The 20,340-nt window shown below is 35.9% G+C and overlaps 2 protein-coding genes across 5 annotated transcripts in view; one reads left to right on the forward strand and one right to left on the reverse strand.

Moving 5' to 3' along the window:
- FBXW11 (F-box and WD repeat domain containing 11) overlaps positions 1 to 20,340 on the forward strand; it is a 122,007-nt gene that overhangs the window by 40,956 nt on the left and 60,711 nt on the right. The window lies entirely within an intron of this gene.
- On the reverse strand, positions 7,916 to 8,746 carry LOC114208617 (small ribosomal subunit protein eS4, X isoform-like). The gene has a single exon (XM_028102674.2). The coding sequence runs from the start codon at positions 8,735 to 8,737 to the stop codon at positions 7,946 to 7,948; it is 792 nt and encodes a 263-aa protein (XP_027958475.1). The 5' UTR covers positions 8,738 to 8,746; the 3' UTR covers positions 7,916 to 7,945.

The raw sequence follows: 20,340 nt of genomic DNA on the forward strand, positions 1-20,340 counted from the left end.
AGATATATTGGGAATTTTGTTTATTTAGGTTTTTGTTTTCTTTAGTATATAATTGAGAGTCTACAACACAGTAAAATGAAATATGTACTCAGATGATTTGGAATTAGCAAATCATTACTCTGTTTTGTTCCGTTTGTGAATGGAAAGTAAACATGTATTAAAGAACATATTAGATTTCCTTCCTGTCTACTCACTGGTTTTACATATTACTGTTTTAACACCAGTGTTCCTGCTCTCTACCTCCGGTCTCCACAAACAGTGCTGCAATTTAGTTGACTTAATTTGTGCTTGGGTTTTCAAAGAATGCCTGTTGATTTTATGCTTATTACATCTTTGGTTTATCACAAAGATGACTCTTGGCCTGACATTGCATACCTCTCAGTGAACCCATTGTTAAGAAGGCCTCAGAAGAGAATAGGTTACCTGAAGAGCCTGCTTGACTTTGCTTGGGCTCTGGAGTTGCATGACAGGGTCCTCCTTAAAATTCCCACACCGGACCCATTGCCAGTTGGAACTTGAGCCAATTACCTGTCTATGTGGCTGAATTAGTGTACCTTTTCAAAAGCAGAAATAAAGATAGTATTTGCCTTTAGGCATTATACAGTCCCTCCAGGTTCTGCTGTATGTGAGAAAGGAAAACGGATAGCTAAGACTGAAAAAATAAAAATCACTCATTTATCTCAATAAACTGTTAAAAAAATATATATTAGCTTTGTGACAACCCGGTGAGGTAGGTGTTATTATCCCCATTTTTCACATGTGGAAACTGAGTTTCAGAGGTGATATGTGTGATTGGACCCAAGTTAATACTACATAGCTGTGAAGTGGTAGAGCTGGCATTTGAACCCTAGCTTGGCCTGATTCCAAAATTGTTCTTTCCTCTGCTTGAATGCTGTTTCTAGAATTTTCCATCTTAGTTTTGTTGGTAAAAACTTTACTTTTGAGATATCTGGTGTGTGGCTTGTTTAGCCATTATTTATTTGAAAATGAAAAAAAGAAAAACCTGACAAATATTTGTAGGTGGAAAACATTGCATTCCCATTGCCAAAATGAGCCCTCCTGAATCTTAAAGCTAGTGAGGTTCCTGAATGGCTTTTCTGCAAGAATATTTACTGAGCATTTGGTATGTGCCAAGGCCTATCCTGGTGTTGAACACATAAAGATGAACAATACAGACTTGTTCCCTGCTGTGAAGGAGTGCGTTATAGTAAGCAGACCTGTGAAGGAAAATCCAGACTAAACTACAAATAAAGTCTGAGAGAAAGAGAGAAAGAGAGAGAGAATATGTGTATAATAAACTATGAAGTTAGCCAAATGTATGTGTGCTTTTAAAAAAATGTGAACCAGTTTAAACTAGGACTAACTCAACATTTTTTTAGAACAGTTGAACTGGAATATCTGGATGTCTCTGAACAAATTGAACTGAATCAATTTCTCAGTTGGTTCAGCTCTCTAGATTGAACCGGTTGATTGTTACATCCGATTATCAAGAGTTCAGGCCACGTAGAATATTTGCTAAGACTCTAAGACTAATCTGTCACAGGAGTAATATCAGTGTTAATAATAGTGTGTATCGTTTATTTTCCACTTTCTTTTTATGTGTCAGGCTCTAGGCACTAGGTTATTTCATTTAATCCTTATGGAGAAGTTATCTGTGATTGCTTTTTGCTATATGCAGTTATTGAACTGAATTGAGTTGCTTAAGGTTACACATTTATTAAAGTGGCAGAACTGGGTTGTGAATGTAGGTCTGGATAACTGCAAAGCCAGTGCTCTAGTCACCATGCTGTAGTGATAGTAACTTGGCAACTGCCGTTAGGTTGGAACAAATTCTCCTTTATTTCTAGTGTTAAAAGTTGAAAGCTAACGCACCTAGAATGGTCGAGGTTCCATGTAATGGACTGACAAATTTTCTTGGGAGTGCCATTTGCAAGCTTTCAGCTGGGGAGAGTAGTAGCGGTAAACTTTTCTCAAGGCGAGGACTGATGATTTGGATTGACAGCAAGCATCATGTGAATCAAGTTTTAGTGCCTCCTCCCTTCCAACTCTAGTGTGGATAGTGCTGGACAGTCAGTACAACTTTGTGAAGCTGCCTTTTCCTTTTTCTTTTCTTACTTTCAGTATGGATAGTGAGCCACAGAGGTTTAAGAACACTACAGTTGGAAAAGAACACTACAGTTGGAACTTGCCATAGGATAAAAGGATATTTTTTAGCTATGGGCTGTAGGTAGGTAGAAAGAATCCTAGCTCTGGAGCAGACAAACTCAGTTCTAGTCTTCTGCCTGCTACTTAATAGCTCTGTGACCCTAGGCAAATTACTTAACTTACCTGAACCTCAATTTCCTCATCCTTAAAAATAGAGATAGTTATATCTACCTACAGGATTTTGTGAAATAGAGGAAGGTAACATCTATCCCTTACTGATTGCTTGTTGTTGAGGGATGAAAATCCATTTCTTTCATTGCTTCTTCCTGGTTCCCTATTCAAGGAGAGGGAATTCCAGTCTTACAGTCTTGGATTCCATACCAGGGCAGGCTAAGAATAAGATAAAGGACCAGGCAGATGATAATGGCCCCTACTGTCAGCTGTTCTCTTTTGTTCTGAGCTGTTTCCTTATGTGAGACTGGCTGTTCCAACTCAATGTCTTCATCTCTTTTCTAATGAACATTGGGGATTTATCATTTCTTGTTGCATATCCTGAGGCTACTGTGAAGACTTGGAGTAACCTTTTGGATTGTTTAATGGTACAGTCTGTTATATTTTATGAACATTTAAAATTTTTTTCCTCTTTATAAGAAAATTTACAAAATATCATTACTAAAACAAACAAACAAACAAAACCCCAACCATTGGTAAACTCACCACCCAGAGAGAACATCTGTTGCTGCTTTAGGGTCTGTCTTCCTTCTGTTAGGCAAGAAGGAATCCATCAAATTGTGCAGGCTGTCTGTGTTATTATGGTGATGATAATGAGTATAACCAGTGGTTTTTCACATGTCCCTTGGAACCCCAGAGTTTGACTTTGGAGTCACTAGAGGGATAAAGAAGGGCCTTGCATAGTACTTACTCTGAATTTATCTGTATTACATAGCAGGGTTCTTTGTAAGATTTTATGTGAAAAATTTTACTGTGGAAATTCCCAAACATACAGAAAAATAGAACCATTCGACTCAACCTTGAACAATTTTCAAAATTAATGCTATTCTTAGTTCAACTTTCTTCTTCCCTAACTTTGTTTTTTGCCGGGGCATTATAAAGCAAATCTAAGATGGCCTAAAAAGTAAAGAGGAGTTTGACAAATCAGTTTCACGTCAACATTAAAAAAATTGTTCATAGACTTAAAAATAATATGATTGGTACTGAAAGTTAAAAAAGACATATAAAATTTCCTTAGACCCCAGATCTCACTTCCCAAAGTATCATGTATCAGTTTCCCAGGATCCTTGTAGACAAAAGCTTAAAAAAATACAAATGGAACCATACTATACATACTGTTTTTTAATTAATAACTTTCTCAATTAATAATATATGTTGACCATTCTTCCCTGTCGCCACATAAAACCCTATACAACCTTACTTTTTTATAGCTGCAATAATATTCCATTATATCATTTATCATTTAAAAAAGAATTTGGCCAATTCCCTATTGAAGGAACTTTAGACTTCAGGTTTTTTTTGTATCCTAGCACTCCAACTTTACTATTTTCATTGTACATTTATCTTAGGCTTGTAAGATTATGTCTGTAGAATAAACTCCTAGATCTGCAATTGCTTGATCAAAGAAATCAGTGTTTTATTGTTAATTAAATTATCTGTATATAGAAAAGTTTAATAATCTCTCCCTTCCAATCTCCCCCCGCACCCAAATGTTAACAGTTTTTTGTCTACCACTGTGTATTTGTTTTTTTTTTTTTTTTTACCTGAGGGTATATAACTATAATTAAGGGATTTCCCCTCCTTTTTTTAAATAGGGAGAATGGGTTCACCCTAGAAAAACTGATATAGCACCTTCCTTTACTTCCTTTATTTACTTAACACTGTATTACAGACATGTCCCAGATTTATAAAGTCTAAATAACTCTTTCATCATGGTACTTTTATCATTCGTAGATTTGGCGGGGTGGGGGTGGTGAGAAAGAAGAGTACAGTTTTTTTTTTTTCTTTTTTGAATTACAGCATATTATAGAAAAGTGCAGAAATCTTAAGTGTACGGCTCAGTGGTTTATCACAAAGTGGGCAGTGCTTTTTTTTTTGATAGGTATGGCTGAATTGTTTTCATGGAGGTTGGACCATTTTATTTATTTGTTTGTTTATTTTTGAGAGAGTGAGTGAGTGGGGTGGGGGGGTGTGAGGGTCAGAGAGGAGAGAGAGAGAGAGAGAGAGACACTCTTAAGCAGGCTCCACACCCAGTGTGCGGAGCCTGACACAGGGCTCCATCTCACAACCCTGGGATGATGACCTGAGCCAAAATGAAGAGTTGGACACGCAAATGACTGAGCCACCCAGGCATCCAACTTGGACCATTTTATAGGCTTCGAGTGTTCAGCGCACTAACGAAATCACATTTCCTATGGAAGAGACTCTCTATGGGAAAATTAAAACTACATCTTGTGTTACTAACAGTTTTAATTTATGGTTCTTAAAACAGAGTGCATGGTGATAAGGTTTAATAGCATAATTTGAGGACAGGGAAGCAAACAAATGGGATTCAGACCATATTAGAAAATATTTTTACCTTTTCAACAAAAATGTCTTATACATCATATAACAGACATTTATTATGTTACTTATAAAAATGCTGGTTTTATGTATTTCTATTGATTTATATTATTCCTTTTATGAAAGTAACACTTTTTCATTGCAGAAATCTTAAGAGAAATATGAAAAAGAAATGAACCATTCAGCCGTAATCTCACTTCATTTTAGTGTCCATTCTTTTTTTCTTGACATTTTCTGTAGATGTATTACATATATTTTTTGTTTCTTTGTTTATATATAGGCCCATACTCTGTATACTGAATTATAACCTGATTTGTATCAATATGGTTCATATTAAAGTCTCAATTTTCAGTAACTGTATAGAGTTTCATTATCTGAGTGTACAGTAATCAGTCTCTTTTGATGGACATTAAGGTCACTAAATTTTAGTGTCTATGATTAATTCCTCAGATTGTATCATTCATTGGAAAAATTCTGAGTCAAAGGGTACAGCCTTTCTCAGGGCTTCTAAATTTTGACCAAACTTGAATGAAAAAGATTCTAATTTACATTATAGTAGTTCCTCCATTATCTGTGAGGAATACTTTCCAAGACCCCCAGTGAATGTGTGAAACTGCAGATAGTACCAAACCCTATATATACTATGTTTTTTCTGTACATATATACCTATTACAAAGTTTATTTTTTAAATTAGGCACAGTAAGAGATTAACAAAAACTAATAATAAAATAGAACAATTTTAACAATATACTGTAATAAAAGTTGTGTGAATGTGGTGTCTCTCTCTTTCAAATTATCTTATTGTACTGTACTTATCTTCTTGTGATGAAACAGATGATAAAATGCCTATGTGATGAGGTGAAGTGAGGTGAATGATGTAGGCAATGTGACGTAGCGCTAGGCTACTGGTGACTTTCTGATGACAAGTCAGAGGAGAATCATCTGCTTCCAGACTGCAGTTGACTGTGGGTAACTGAAATTGCAGAAAGCGAAACTGTAGATAAGGGGGGACTGTTGTATTCTTAGCAGTGTCTGATCATAGTAGAGATACATGCTCAGTGTAGAAAACTGGAAAACATAGGAAAGCACAAAGACCAAATTTAAAATGTCATTGTTTACTCATTTGTTTTTCTTCAAGGCAACAGATATTTATGATGCTCCTTACTGTGTGCCCGGGGTTAGTGTAGGGGATGGATATACAAAACAGACAAGAAGCCACTCTGTCTTGAAACCTAAATTTTAGTGGGGGGAGAAAGAAAATGAGTAAAGCACATAACATGTTAGATAGTAATAAGTGCTATGGAGAAGAAGTGAGATAGGGCACTCCAAGATTTGGGGCTTTTATTCTGTATGAGATAGGAAGTTCTTAGAGAATTTTGACCAGAGGAGTAATTTGTCTTTCTCTAACATTTAACAGGATCTTTGGCTGCTGTGTAGATGATAGAATGAAGAGAGGAGGCAGGGAAAACAAATCTAAGGTTGGCTAGTGTATTAGGGTTCTTCAGAGAAACAGAACCAGTAGATAACATAGGTAGGTGGGTAAATAGATATTTCAGAGCATTGGCTCATGTGATTGTGGAGACTGGAAAGTTTGAAGTTTGTGGGACAGGCCAGCAGGCTGGAGACTCAGGCAAGATTTCTCTGTTGCAGTCTTGAGGCAGAATCTTTGCTCTTAAGGCCTTCAGCTTATTGGATGAAGACCATGTACATTATGGAGGGTAATCTCTTTACTCACAGTGTACAAATTATAAATGTAAATCACATCTACAAAATACCTTCACAGCAACATCTAGACCAGTGCTTGTCCAAATAATTGGCCACCATGATCAGATATCTCTTCTTTAGAGGCCTTCTCTGACCACCCAATGTAAAATAACTTCCTGCTTTTCACTCTGTTCCTTTACCCTGCTTTATTTTTTCTTCATAGCATTTAGCACTGCCTGAAATTATATTCCATATTATTTTTCCCCCTCCTGTTGTCTTTCTCCCCCACCAGAACCTAAGTTTCGTGAGAAAAGGGGTCCTGTCTTGTTCACTGTATGGTAAATATACCCATTTTCTAGAATAGTTCCTGAATAGGTATAGTAAGTTGGAATATGAAGGAATGGCTATCTTTAAGCTTTGTTAGGATTATCTGGTGTAGTTGTAGTTGCTGCCCCTAGCTAGAACTACTTTGGATTTTATTCTCTGTGAGTTCTTTGAATCCAAGTGTTCATGGGAGTTGAAAGAGTATTTTGAGTAAAAATTGATTTTGCTTTGAAGACTAGCTTGTTGTATTTTGGTTTTGTTTAAAAAATACTTTTTTTCTGGGGCGCCTGGGTGGCTCAGTCGATTAAGCGTCTGCCTTCGGCTCAGGTCATGATCCCAGGGTCCTGGAATCAAGCCCCACATCGGGCTCCCGGCTCGGCGGGGAGCCTACTTCTCCCTCTCCTTCTGCCTACGTGTGCTCTCTCTATATATCTGTCAAATAAATAAATAAAATCTTTAAAAAAATACTCTTTTCTGATTATAAAAGTAATACATGCATATTGTAGAATGTTTGGATGAGAGTGGAAAGGAAAATGAGAAATAATCCTCAATTTAGGAAGTGCCATTCTTACTATTTTGGTATATTTTCTCTCAGTATTTAATCTGTGTATATGTATATGTAATTTCATATGCTTATTTTACTTTATACTCTGTACACTTAGGGTGATTGTGTTAATGTTTTCCTATTACTAAAAATTTCTCATGACATAATTTGAAATTACTATGTAATGTATTGGATGACTGTCACGTTATTTGTCATTTTTCTGGGTGTTTAGAATCTTCATTTTTAATTGTTTAAAAATTAATCACCATCTTTGTGCATAAATCTTTGCCTTCATTTTGAATGACTTAGAATTTATTTCTAGGAGGCATACTGTATATGTCTTGTTAAATTTTTTCCAGAGAGTTTGTATCTCATTGTACCCACACTAAGATTAAATTTTATTATTTTGAAAAAGTTTAACAAGCCTGTTGAGTAGTATATTCTAAATTCATAAGCCTCTTTACAAATGGTACTTCTCTCTGAGCAGTTTGAGTATATGCTGAGTCAGCTAAGGGATGATGGCCTACTAAAAGAAGATCTAATACTACTGAATATGCTTGGCCAAGGAAAAGAACTCCAGATACATTTTTTTCGTGCTTTATGACCTTTAATTATAAGTATAAAGTCTTTCAATCACGTCACCTAGGGACCATTTTACCCACTGCTCTGTTTGGCAGCCAGTCTCTTGTCTCTCTCTTCAGCGATGGTGAGGCAGATACCCTTTCCACGGGGAAGAGAAATCCACGGTTTGTTGCCTTTGCCAATAACAAAAATGTTGGAGAGTCGGGTGACAAAGCTGTTGCCATTGGCATCTTTCACGTGAACCACATCAAACGAACCAGGGTGTCTCTCTCTGTTGATGATCACACCAATTCTTCCCAGGTTAGCACCCCCAGTCACCATACACAGATTACCAGTATCAAACTTGATGAAATCAGTAATCTTTCCAGTCTCCAAATCAGTCTGAATGGTGTCATTCACCTTGATGAGGGGATCAGGATAGCGGAAGGTGTGAGCATCATCAGTCACCAGATGAGGGATTCCTTTTGTCCCCACAAAGGTCTTTCTCACTTTGCACAATTTATACTTGGCCTCCTCAGGTGTAATCCGATGAACAGCAAAGCGACCCTTGGTGTCATAGATCAGATGGAAATTCTCCCCGGTCTTGTCAATGCTGATGACATCCATAAAACCAGCAGGGTAGGTTATATCAGTTCGGACCTTGCCATCAATCTTAATAAAACGCTGCATACCGATCTTCTTTACTTCATCTCCTGTTAGGGCATACTTAAATCTGTTCCTTAGGAAAATGATGAGAGGGAGACATTCTCGCAGCTTATGGGGACCAGTAGATGGGCAAGGAGCAAACACACTGGTCAGTTTATCCAGCATCCAATGCTTTGGAGCTGCTACATGCTTCAGATGCTTCTTGGGACCATGAGCCATGGCTGCGCTAGGCACGAAAAGAGAACCACCTCCTTCCGGTACCCGAGAAAAGAGGGTCAGAGGCTGCGCGCCCCAGAGACATTTTCAAACACATAGCAGCTGTGCCAGCCTGTGCCTTCCTATTGAGTTGCCTGGGTGCTATCTATGATGGACTTCAAAACTGAGATCAGTCAGTTCGAATGAGATTATTCAGAAAATACTTAAGAAAGTATAGAATCACTTGTAAATCTTGTACATATTTACTTACTGCCTACTGTGTACCATGTACCGTGTACCGAACCAACTGCCATTTTTTGTAGATAGGTTGTACATAAAGACTCTTTACCCTAATATAAGGGAGGTTCTTTCTCCCCTCTCTTTCCTTTAGAAAACCAGGAGTCATTTATTGGAGTCCTTATAAGATCTCTTATATTACAGGATGCTTCCTAGTTATTTAATTTGGAATAAAAGGCAAATGTTTAATCCTCTACCTTTAAGACAGCAGGATATGAAAACTTAAGGATTAAAGTATTGGTAGCAGAAGACACTATCACCTAATTAATTTCAAAGAAACGATTTTGCCAAAGGAAACATTGCCCCAGGGGATCTGGAAGAGTTCACAGGAAAGGGATGGATGGATGAACTACTAATTGTTGACTTTTAGTGAATGGTTGGGGAAGACATGAACCTCATTCAGTACTAGTTTGAGATGTTTATTGAGATCATCTGACAGTAGTGGTGAAAAGGAGCACAGAAGATTTCAGCACATTTTTTTCTGAGAGATAAGATCCCACAATTTGTTTTATTTTTATTTTTAAAATTCTTTAAACTAGGCTCCACACCCATCATGGGGCTTGAACTCATGACCCTGAGATTAAGAGTCACATGCTCTACCAGCCCAAGCCAGCCAGGTGCCCCTGATCCCACAGTTTGAAGTGTTGGGTATTAATGCACACCAGCTGTTGAAAGATTTTGCTTTTCATTTATTTTGAGACAGTTTCAAGCTTAATTCTCAGTACGATGCAAAGAACTTTTTGTTTCTCAAACTATTTGAAAATAAAGCTGACTGTTTTGTTGTGCTCTAATGTTTTAGTGTATGTTTCTTACAGAGGAGGTGGTTTTACATAATCCTAATAGGAGAATCAAATTAGTAAAATAACATTGACACATTACTGCCATCCAGTCTTCTAAGTTTCATCAGAGGTTCAATAATGTTTTTTGTTTTGTTTTGTTTTTTTCATAGCAAAGTATCCAGTTCAGAATGATGTGAAGTTGTCATACTTACTTAATTTCTTTCAGTCTTGAATAGTTTCTCACTCTTTGCTGGACTTTTCATGACCATGACACTTCTGAAGATTATAGATACTTTATTTTGCAGTATGTCTGTCAATTTGGGTTTGTCTCTTTCCTTATGATTAGAATTAGGTTATACATCTTTGAAATGAGTATCACAAAAGTCATGCTGTGTTCTTCTCATTGCATCTGATTATCAGGTGGTATATGATTTTGGTTTGCTTCACTAATGGTGATCATCTTGATTACTTCAGTATGGTGGTGTCTAGCAGCTTTCTTCACTGTAAAGTTATCCTTTTTTCCCTTTGTAATTAAATATTTTCTGGAGAGGTGTTTTGAAACTATATAAATGTGCCCTTTTCATTAGAATTTCAGTTTATTCATTTATTATATCAGTATAGATTTGTGGTTCCTATCTTATTCAGTAGTTATAATTTGTTATTATCATTATTTATTTTGATGGTCAGGCAGTTCAGTGTTTGGCTTGTGGATACTCTTTCAGCTTGGCTCCCATATTTGATCTGTTCTCATAATTCTTTAAACACTTCCTTACTTTCTGTTGCAACACAAATGTTCCAGGCTCATTTTGTATTTTCCTGTACTCAGTGCTGGGATGAGTCAATTCTCCAAGGAGCGTTGGTTACTTTTAGTGAAGAATGGTATTTAAATCTTGGGGTAGGTGTGCTTAGTGCTACTCGGATTGCTTTTAGGCCCTCTCAGCCGACCATGTTAGGTAATATATGTATAATTTTGTCTTCCTCTATAAAAAATATTCCCTCCGTTTCTATGTCTTAAAAACCATGAGTTCACAATATCTCCGATTCTAGTCAAATCTCATAGATTTCATTCTAGCCTTATGTAAAGTAACGCTTTTTGTTTTTACTTTTTTTTTTTTTCTTTAAGTAGGCTCCATGTCCAGTGTGGGCCCCAGTGTGGGGCTTGAACTCACAACCCGAGATCAAGACCTGAGCTGAGATCAAGAGTCAGATGCTTAACCAATGGAACCACCCAGGCGCCCCTGATTTTTGTTTTTATAACTCCCTTTTTTAACAGCGAGAAACCTGGCTTCTATTTTCCACAATATATTTACTCAGTCAGTTCTAGAATGTATATTAGGTAGTTTTAGAATTGCTCACCTATATCACTGAAAAATAAATGTACTAATCATACTGAATATTTCTTCATAATTAAAAAATAAGTCTTTTGCTTGTGGCTGTATTACTGAGTTTCAGGAGTCACTTGATTTCGTTTTTCCCCCATCATTAAGTGTGATTATATTGTTCATTTGAAGTATATTTAGTTTTATTTCTTTCTGCTCTCCTAATCCTTGTCGATTGTATTTTTTAGTACATAAAGCATTTAATGTACCTAGTTGTAAGAGTCAAAGCAACACAAGCAGATACAGTCTTCCTTTCCGTCCTGTTCTCATTCTTCCCTTTCTGTTTCCACTGGATAACCAGTTTCCTTAGTCTCTGGTTTATCCTTCCTGGGTTTTTTAGTGTACTAATGAACGGGTACACATAGGTATATTTTCTTCCGCTTATTTCTTCTACAAAAGGTGGCGCATAGAGAGGTACATAGCTACTCCTTTTCACTTTATTTTTTTTTTCACCTACAACTGTACCTTGAAAATTATTCTGTATCAGTCTATAGAGGCCTTATTTATTCTTGCTTAAGGATGCCGAGTATTCCGTTGTGTTGTTAGGCCATAGTTTATTCAACCAGTATCTTATCTATGAGCATGTAGGTTGTTTCCACTTTTTTTGAAATTATAAACAGTGCTCCACTGAATAACCTGTGCATATGTATTTTCATAATGTTATTTAATTGACAATGCATCTTCAGGGCTAATTCCTAGAAGTGGGATTGCGGGATCAAATGTAATTACAGATGTAATTTTGTTAAATATTGCCAAATTATCCTCCAAAAGGGTTGTACACGTTTGCTTTCCTACCAGACATATATGAGAATGCCTGTTTTCTCACTGGTTCACTGACAGAATATTTGCCAGTGTTAGGTGAGAAATACGTAGCTTTGATTTGCATCTCTTAAGAGTAAGTCCGAACATCTTTTCTTATTTAAGGGTCATTTTTATACCTTTCCCCATTTCCTATTGGGATTTTGGTAATTTTTACCCCTCAATCTAAAAGAAATTTTTAGGCATATAAGTCCTTTCATCTGTGACATATGATGTAATATTTTTTCCATCTTTTCATTTTCCTTTGGATTTTATAGTGTTAAAAATATTGCTGTGCAAAAGTTAAAAATTTTTATCTAGCCAAATTTTCCTATTTTTCCTTTTATTGCATCTGGATTTTGACTCATATTTAAATCACCTTACCGTACATCCAGATTTTAAAGAAATTCACACATATCTTTTTCCAGTACTTATGGTCTCTTTAAGTTTAAATTTTTGATCTATTTGGAGTCTATTCATGTATAATCTATTAAGTATGGCTCTAATTTTATCTTTTTCCAAATGGTTAACAAGTTGTCCCGGCGCTTCTTGTTAAAAAGATCCAGCAATTACACTTCGGGGAATATAAGGTATGGAAAACACAAATTCAAAAAGGTATCTGCACCCCCCAGGCCCAGTTGATAACAGCATTATTTACAGTAGCCAAGACATGGAACAACTTAAGTGTTCATTCGTGGATGAATGCATGTAGAAGTTGTGTTATATATACACAGTGGAATATTATTCAGCTATAAAAAATGAGGAAGTCCTATTATTTGTGACATATCATGGATGGACTTTGAAAGCATTATGCTGAGTGAAATGTCAGACAGAGAAAGACAAATACTGTATAATTTCACTTGTATGAGAATCTTAAAAAGCAAACAAACAAACCTCTCCAGACTCACAGAGAAAGAGATCAGACTTGTGGTTACCAAAGGTGGGGGATGGAAGGTGGAGGAATTGGAAGAAGATGGTCAAAAGGTAGAAACCATTAGGAATGTAAGGTGCAACACGATGACTGTAGCTAACACTGCTGTACAATATAGAAGAAAATTGTTAAGAGAGTAAATTTTAAGAGTTCTCATCACAAGGAGAAAAAGAATTTCCCCTTTATTCTTCTTTCTTTTTATTGTATCTGTATGAGAAAATGGATTTTAGCTGTTGGTGGTAATCATTTCACAGTATATGTAAATGAAACCATCTTGCTGTATGCCTTAAGTTTATACAGTGATGTTTGTCAATTATTTCTCAATAACTCTCAGAAACGCCAAAAAAAACAAAAACCACCCTTCATCATTGGGGTTTAACATTCCTTCAGTGATTGGTAACATATAACATGCCGTTCTTTAACAGTGCATACAATGATAAGACTAGTTTGTGTTTTTTTTAAAGATTTTGTTTATTTGTCTCAGAGAGAGAAAGAGAGTGAGCACAAGCAGAGGGAGAAGCAGACCCTCCCACTGAGCAGGGGGCTTGATGGGGACATGATCCCAGGACCCTGGGATCATGACCTGAGCCAAAGGCAGACGCTTAAGTGACTGAGCCACATAGGCACCCCAGGATTATTTATATTTAAAATATGTATGGTTTCATCTGTGGAACTAAATTAGAGGCAATATGGAACATTTAATGAAACTTGTTTGTAAAGCCTGTTGTTGGTCCTGGCTTTGTTTCAAGTGTCTGTATAGAATAAATAAAGAATAAAAAAATAAGTTACTCAGTGATGTGAGATGCCACTTTTATCATGTACTGAATGTCCATTATGTACTTGGGTCTATTTCTGGACATTGTGTTCTGTTAGACCAGGATTTGGCACACTATGGCTGGCTGGCCAAACTCAGCCTTGTTTTTGTAAATAACGTTATTTTGGAGCACAGCCGTACTCATTCATTTACATAGTGTATATGGCTGCTTTTGTGCTATACCAGAAGAGTTGAGTGGTTGTGACAGAGACTGTGAGGCTTGCAAAGCTTAAAATATTTACCTTTTGACCCTTTACAGAAAAAGCTTTCTGACCCTGCACTGAGGTGATTGTGTATACCTATCCCATAAAAGTACCTTATTTTTAATTAGAATGACTTATGGTAGTGGGTTTTAGTGCCTGGTAGGGCTGACCTCCCCCACCCCCTTGTAGCTTTTCTTTTTCCATGTTTTTTTTCCCTAAGTATTCTTATAAGTTTGTTTTCCCGTATGAACTTGAGTATCAACTTGCCTGCGTTTCCATAAGAAGCTTTTTATGTAATTGTTGGGCACGTGTCAAACATATAAATTGGGTGAACTGCATTCTTTGTAGTGTTGAATTGTCTTATCTAAGAATGAGTTATGAAGACTAGAATAGAGAAAATTTCAAGGAACTGGTCCACAAAAATGCAGCAGACCAGCTGATTTCAAGGGGAATTCTATTAAATCTTCAAAGGACATTATGGGCCAGAAGCTTCATGGATTGTTTTGTAGCATTGATTTTGAAGGGAAATGAATTATTTTTATGGGAATCATTTTTAGTTTTTTTCTTTTGATCAGAGACTATTGTTAGTTGATTTTTCTCCTTTATGGAATTTACTATTTATTTGTGATCTAAAATATCAGTTTTCATAAATTTTTCATGTGTGCTTGAAAAATAGGTTTAGTCTCTATAAACAGAGTGTAAAGTTTGATATCTCTAAGATTTGCCTACCTTCTTGGTTGTATTTATTCTTCTGAACTTTGTTTTTTGTCTTCCTGATCTGACTTGGACTGGGAGTAGTATGTGTTCATGTATTTTTAATCTATGTCTCTTTGCATATCTTCTACTTTCCTTTCATGATGTTTTTTTTCTTTTAATTTTGAAACTTTTTAAAAGATTTATTTATTTATTTTAGAGAGAGGGAGGGAGAGAGAGAAGGAGAGTGAGAGAGCTGGAGCAAGGGGAGGGACAGAGGGAGAGGGAGAGTATCTCAAGCAGACTCCCCACTGAACATGGAGCATGATGCGGGGCTTGATCTCACCACCTTGAGATCATGACCTAAGCTGAAATCAAGAGACACCTAACTGACTCAGCCACCCACATGCCCTTTCTTCTTTGTTTCTGAGTCATCTCTTGGTTACTGAAGAAGGGCTCGTGGGTACAGAATTCTCTGACCTGTTAACTTGTTTAAAACTGTTTTTCGATTGCCTTTGGATAGAACATCTTTGCTTTATGTACACTTTATTTTCTACAATGTTTTGAAAATGCTGCTCCACTGATGCCTTGCTTGGTATGCCTTTTTTTTTTTAATATTTTATTTATTTATTTGACACACAGGGAGCACAAGTAGGCAGAGCAGCAGACAGAGGGAGAGGGAGAAGCGGGCTCTCTGCTCAGGGGGCTCGATCCCAGGACCCTGAGATCATGAGCTGAGGCGAAGGCAGCCGCTTAACCAATTGAACCACCCAGTTGTCCCTGGTATGCCGTTTTTAAGAAGTTTGATGCTAGTCCAGTGCTCTTTCTCCTGTAAGGTTTTTTTTTTTTTGAATTAAAATTATTTGGACTGGAAACTGAGAAATTTCCTCTTTATCTTCAAAATCTAATAATTTCTGTAAGATACTTCTAAGAATTTAATTCTGTGGACCAATTTTTTGTAGTACCTGGCCACCTTTTAAACATGCAGTCAGGTTTCTTTTTATTTCTGGAAAGTTTCTGTGAGTTATAGTTGTTTCTTTCTTTCTTTTTTTTTTTTGACAGTTTTGTTGGTGTAATTCACATATCCTACAATATGCCCATTTGAAGTATATGATTCATCAATATTTAGTATGTTTACAGAGTTGTGCAACCATCACCACAATCAGCTTAGAACATTTCATCACCCCAAAAGGAAACCCTTTTAGCTGTGACTCTCCATTTTTCTTCACTCACTTAACCCTAGAACTTGATCCTAAAACTTGAATCCATAAAACTTGGATTATAGTTTTAAATGTTACTCTGTTTCATTTTTTTGTGTCTGTGTGTGTATATGTGCATATAAACTCCAATTATACATGAGATGGATCTTCTTTGTCTCTCATTTCAACTACTTTCTGTCCCATTTTGCTTCTTTTTCTTATTTCCATTCACTTAGGTTATTTCCCTGCTTTTCTTCAGTGACACTGCATTTTTCATTTGAATTTATCACTTTTGGGCATTGTAATTTACTTTCATTTCTGTTACAGTTTTGTTTCTCTTTCTTTGCTGAGTGAAATCTTGTTTCATTTCTTCCTGCTTTTGGTTAATTTCTGTTTTTGTTTTTGAACTTCTGATTTAAGACATTTAAAAAATAACATCAAAAGCTTTTTTGAGCAAAATTTAGTTCACTTTGGAGTAACTCTTTCCAGTTGGGTTCCCTAAGAGCAGTAAGGCATACCTGGTATATAATAAATTCACTTCTGTTATATGTAACTAATATGATAGTTATCTATGTATTGTCCTTCAGAAAATTAAATTGAAATCTTTCTCGTTGGGGTTTAATTATCTTGCTGAACCCCAGTTAAGAAAGGCTGATTTGTGGTGTTTTAGTTTTCTTCTGCTCTCCCCCTCCTCTCTCTGTCCTTTTATGTGTGGGTTGTTTTTTGTTTGTTTTGGTTTTTGTATAGCTGAAGATTGCTCATGTTGCTACATTTCTTGGGGCAGGGCTGGTAGTTTGAGGTTAAATTTACAAAATTCTTAGTTTAAGAACATCCTTTGTCAGTTTAACAAAGTGTAGTTTATTTGGAAGGTTTTTTGGGGGGATAGGTAGGGAGTAGGAGATTTTGTTGGGGGGAAGCTCTGCATCCTTGAATGTTTTAAAATTCTTTAATGTTACAGGATCTTAAAATCCCTCCCCTGGCATTTCTTTTTCCTTTAGTCATATAGTTTCCAAAAGATGCCAGCCTTTTCTCCCCTTTTTAAAAAGATAAATAAAGTTTATTTTTTAATGCAGTTTTAGGTTCATAGCAAAATTGAGTGGAAAGTATAGAGGGTTCCCATACATTTTCTGCCTTCACACATACACAACCTATCCAGTATTGACAGTGGTACTTTTACTACAATCTATGAACCTACATCCTCATCCAGACTTCATAGTTTACATTGGTGTTCACTCGATGGGTTTTGACAGATGTATAATGATACATACTCACTATTACAGTACCATATGGAATTGTTTTGCTGCCCTCAAAATCTTGCTCTGCCTATTCATCCCTCCTTTCCTCTAACCCCTGCCAACCACTAATCTTTTTACTGTCTCCATAATTTTACCTTTTCCAGAATGCCGTATAGTTGGAATCATATAGTATGTATAACCTTTTCGCATTGGCTTCTTTCACATAGTAATATGCATTTAAGGTCCCTTTGTGTTTTTTCATGGCTTTATAACTTATTTCTGTTTAGTGCTGAATAGTATTCCACTGTTTGGATGTACACAGTTTATCCACCTACTGAGGGACATCTTGATTGCTTCCAAGTTTTGGCAATTATGAATAAAGCTGCTATAAACATCTGTGTGCAGGTTTTTTTGTGGACATAAGTTTTCAGCTCCTTTGGGTAAATACTATGGAATGAATGCGATTGTGTGATCATGTGGTAAGAGTATGTTTAGTTTTGAAACTACCCAACTGTCTTCCTTTTTTTTTTTTTTTTTTAAGATTTTATTTATTTATTTGACAGAGAGAGACACAGCAAGAGAGGGGACACAAGCAGGGGGAGTGGGAGAGGGCAGAGCAGGGAGCCTGATGTGAGACTTGATCCTAGGATCCTGGGATCATGACCTGAGCTGAAGGCAGATGCTTAACCACTGAGCCACCCAGGTGCCCCTACCTAACTGTCTTCCTAAGTGGCTATACCATTTTGCATTCTCAGCACCAGTGAATGAAAAATTTCTGTTGCTCTACATACTCATCAGCATTTAGTGTTGTTCATGTTTTAGATTTTGGCCATTCTAATAGGTGTATTGTGGTATCTTGTTTTAATTTGCAATTTCCTAATGACATACGATGTTGAACATCTTTTTCATTTACTTACTGCCATTTTCTGCTCATGTCCTTTGCCCATTTTTAAAATTGGGTTGTTTCTTTTCTTATTTTTTTCAGGGTTCTTTATATATTTTAACTAACAGTTCTTTATCAGATGTATCTTTTGTGAATATTTTCTCCTAGTCCGTGGCTTCTCTTTTCTTGACAATGTCTTTCACAGAGCAGAAGTTTTTAATTTTAATGAAGTCCCGCTTATCAGTTATTTTTTTCATGGGTTATGCCTTTGGTGTTGTATCTAAAAAGTCATCACCATACCCAAGATCATAGATTTACTCCTACATTATTCCAGTCCTGTTGGTTGAAAAGACTGTCTTTGCTCCATTGTATTGTCTTTAGTCCTTTGTCAGATAGCAGCAGATTATATTGGTCTGTTTCTGGGCTCTGTATTGTCTCATTGATCTGTTTGTGTATTCTTTCACAGTACCACATCATCTTGATTGCTGCTGTAGTTTTATAATAATTCTTGAGGTTGGAAAGTGTCAGTCTTCTGGTTTACTCTTCTCCTTTAGTATTGTGTTAACTGTTGTAGATCTTTTACCTCTTCATATAAACTTGAGAATTAGTTTGTTGATATCCATAAAATAACTTGTTGGGATTTTGATTGGGATTGTATTGAATCTTTAGATCAAGTAGGGAAGAATTGACACCGTGACAATATTGAATGTTCCTATCCATGAACATGGAATATCTCTCCAATTATAGTTCTTTGCTAATCTTTCATCAGAATTTTACACTTTTTCTCATATAGATCTTATACATATTTTGGTAACTTTATACCTAGATATTTAATTTTTGGAGATCCTAATGTAAATAGTAATGTATTCTTAATTTTAAATTCCACTTATTCATTGCTGGTGTATGTGAATGCAAATGACTTTTGTATATTAACTCTGTGTTCTGCAACCTTGTTGTAATTGTGTATTAATTCCAGAAGTTCTTTTTGGTCAGGTTTTGTTTGTTTTTTTGTTTACATAGATGGTCATGTCATCTGAAATCAAAGACGGTTGCATTTCTTTTTTCCCCGTTGTATACCTTTTATTTCCTTTTTGTCTTTCTGTATTATCTAGGACTTCCACTACCACGTTGAAAAACAGTAATGAGAGGGGACATTCTTGAATTGTTCCTCATCTTAGCATAAAAACTCCCAAGTCTTTTACCATTAAGTATGATGTTAGGTTTAGGTTTTTTTGTAGATTTTTTTTATCAAGTTGAAGAGCTTCCCTCTGTTCACCTTTTACACTTTTTTTTTGCAGTTCTCATCCTTTTTTTAAAGTCCCTTATCTGTAATCAACTCTGATTGATCAGAACTCTTTCTCAGAATTTTCGTACTTAATGTGCTTTTATGTCCATCTCCATCTTCAGTCTGTTTCTTGTTTCTCTCTTTTTCTTTTTTGTACATTTTATCCTGAACTACTCTTGCTCTTCAGGAAGGTTTATGGCAGGAATATATTGGTGTCCCAGAATCTATTTATTTTTTTACTTATGTTCTCTTCCTTTTGGTTATGCTGAGGGCTTGAGTTTTATGCAGTTTCATTTGCCCTTTTAATTCTTTGTATCCTATGACTTTGCTACCATCACATATTTAACTTGTTTTGTGGGTTTTCTAGGATTTTCTGTGTAGACAGTCATGCCATCTGGATCTTCTCTGACATTTATGCTTTTATTTTTGATTGCATTATTGTACTGGCTATAACTAGTGAAATTTGTATGAAATACAAATATGAGAATAGACATTCTACTTTCGTTCTTGAGTACAAGGGGAAGTTTTCCATTTGACCATTAAATATGACATTAGCTATAGATGGGGGGGTGCACATGCATATGCATATATACATTCTTTATCACATTGAGAAAGTTACCAGAGAGTTTTTAATCATAAGAGGGTTTTGAATTTTGTTATATGCCCTAAATACTTGTATTGAAATCATCATATAACTTACCATCTTATCCTGTTAATGTGGTGTATTATATTGAATTTTTGAATATTCAGCCAGTCTTTAATTCTGGGAAAGCCCCAACTGATCATGATATATTAGCCTTTTTATATAATCTTGGATTTGATTTGCTAATATTTTGTTGAGGGTTTTTGCTCCTTTGTACCTGAAGGCAATAATGTCTTTTCTCAGGTGGTAGCATTAAGCTTATCCTAATAAAATGAATCACCCTCTCTGTTTTTAAAAAGAATATGAAAGATTGCTGTTATTTCTTCCTTAAATGTTTGCTAGTATTTACTAATCAGGCTGTTTGGGCCTTGAATTTGCTTTGTGGGTAAGTTTTTGTTTTTGATTTGCACTTAAAATTTTTTAGAAGTTAACTTTTTTGATGTATACCTTATAATAAAATTCATCAATTTTAAGTTTGCAGTTCATTT

This window comes from Eumetopias jubatus, unplaced genomic scaffold (genome assembly GCF_037043125.1).
Source record: "Eumetopias jubatus isolate StellerSeaLion01/CBP00866 unplaced genomic scaffold, mEumJub1_p1.0 scaffold_5, whole genome shotgun sequence".
NCBI lineage: Eukaryota > Metazoa > Chordata > Mammalia > Carnivora > Otariidae > Eumetopias > Eumetopias jubatus.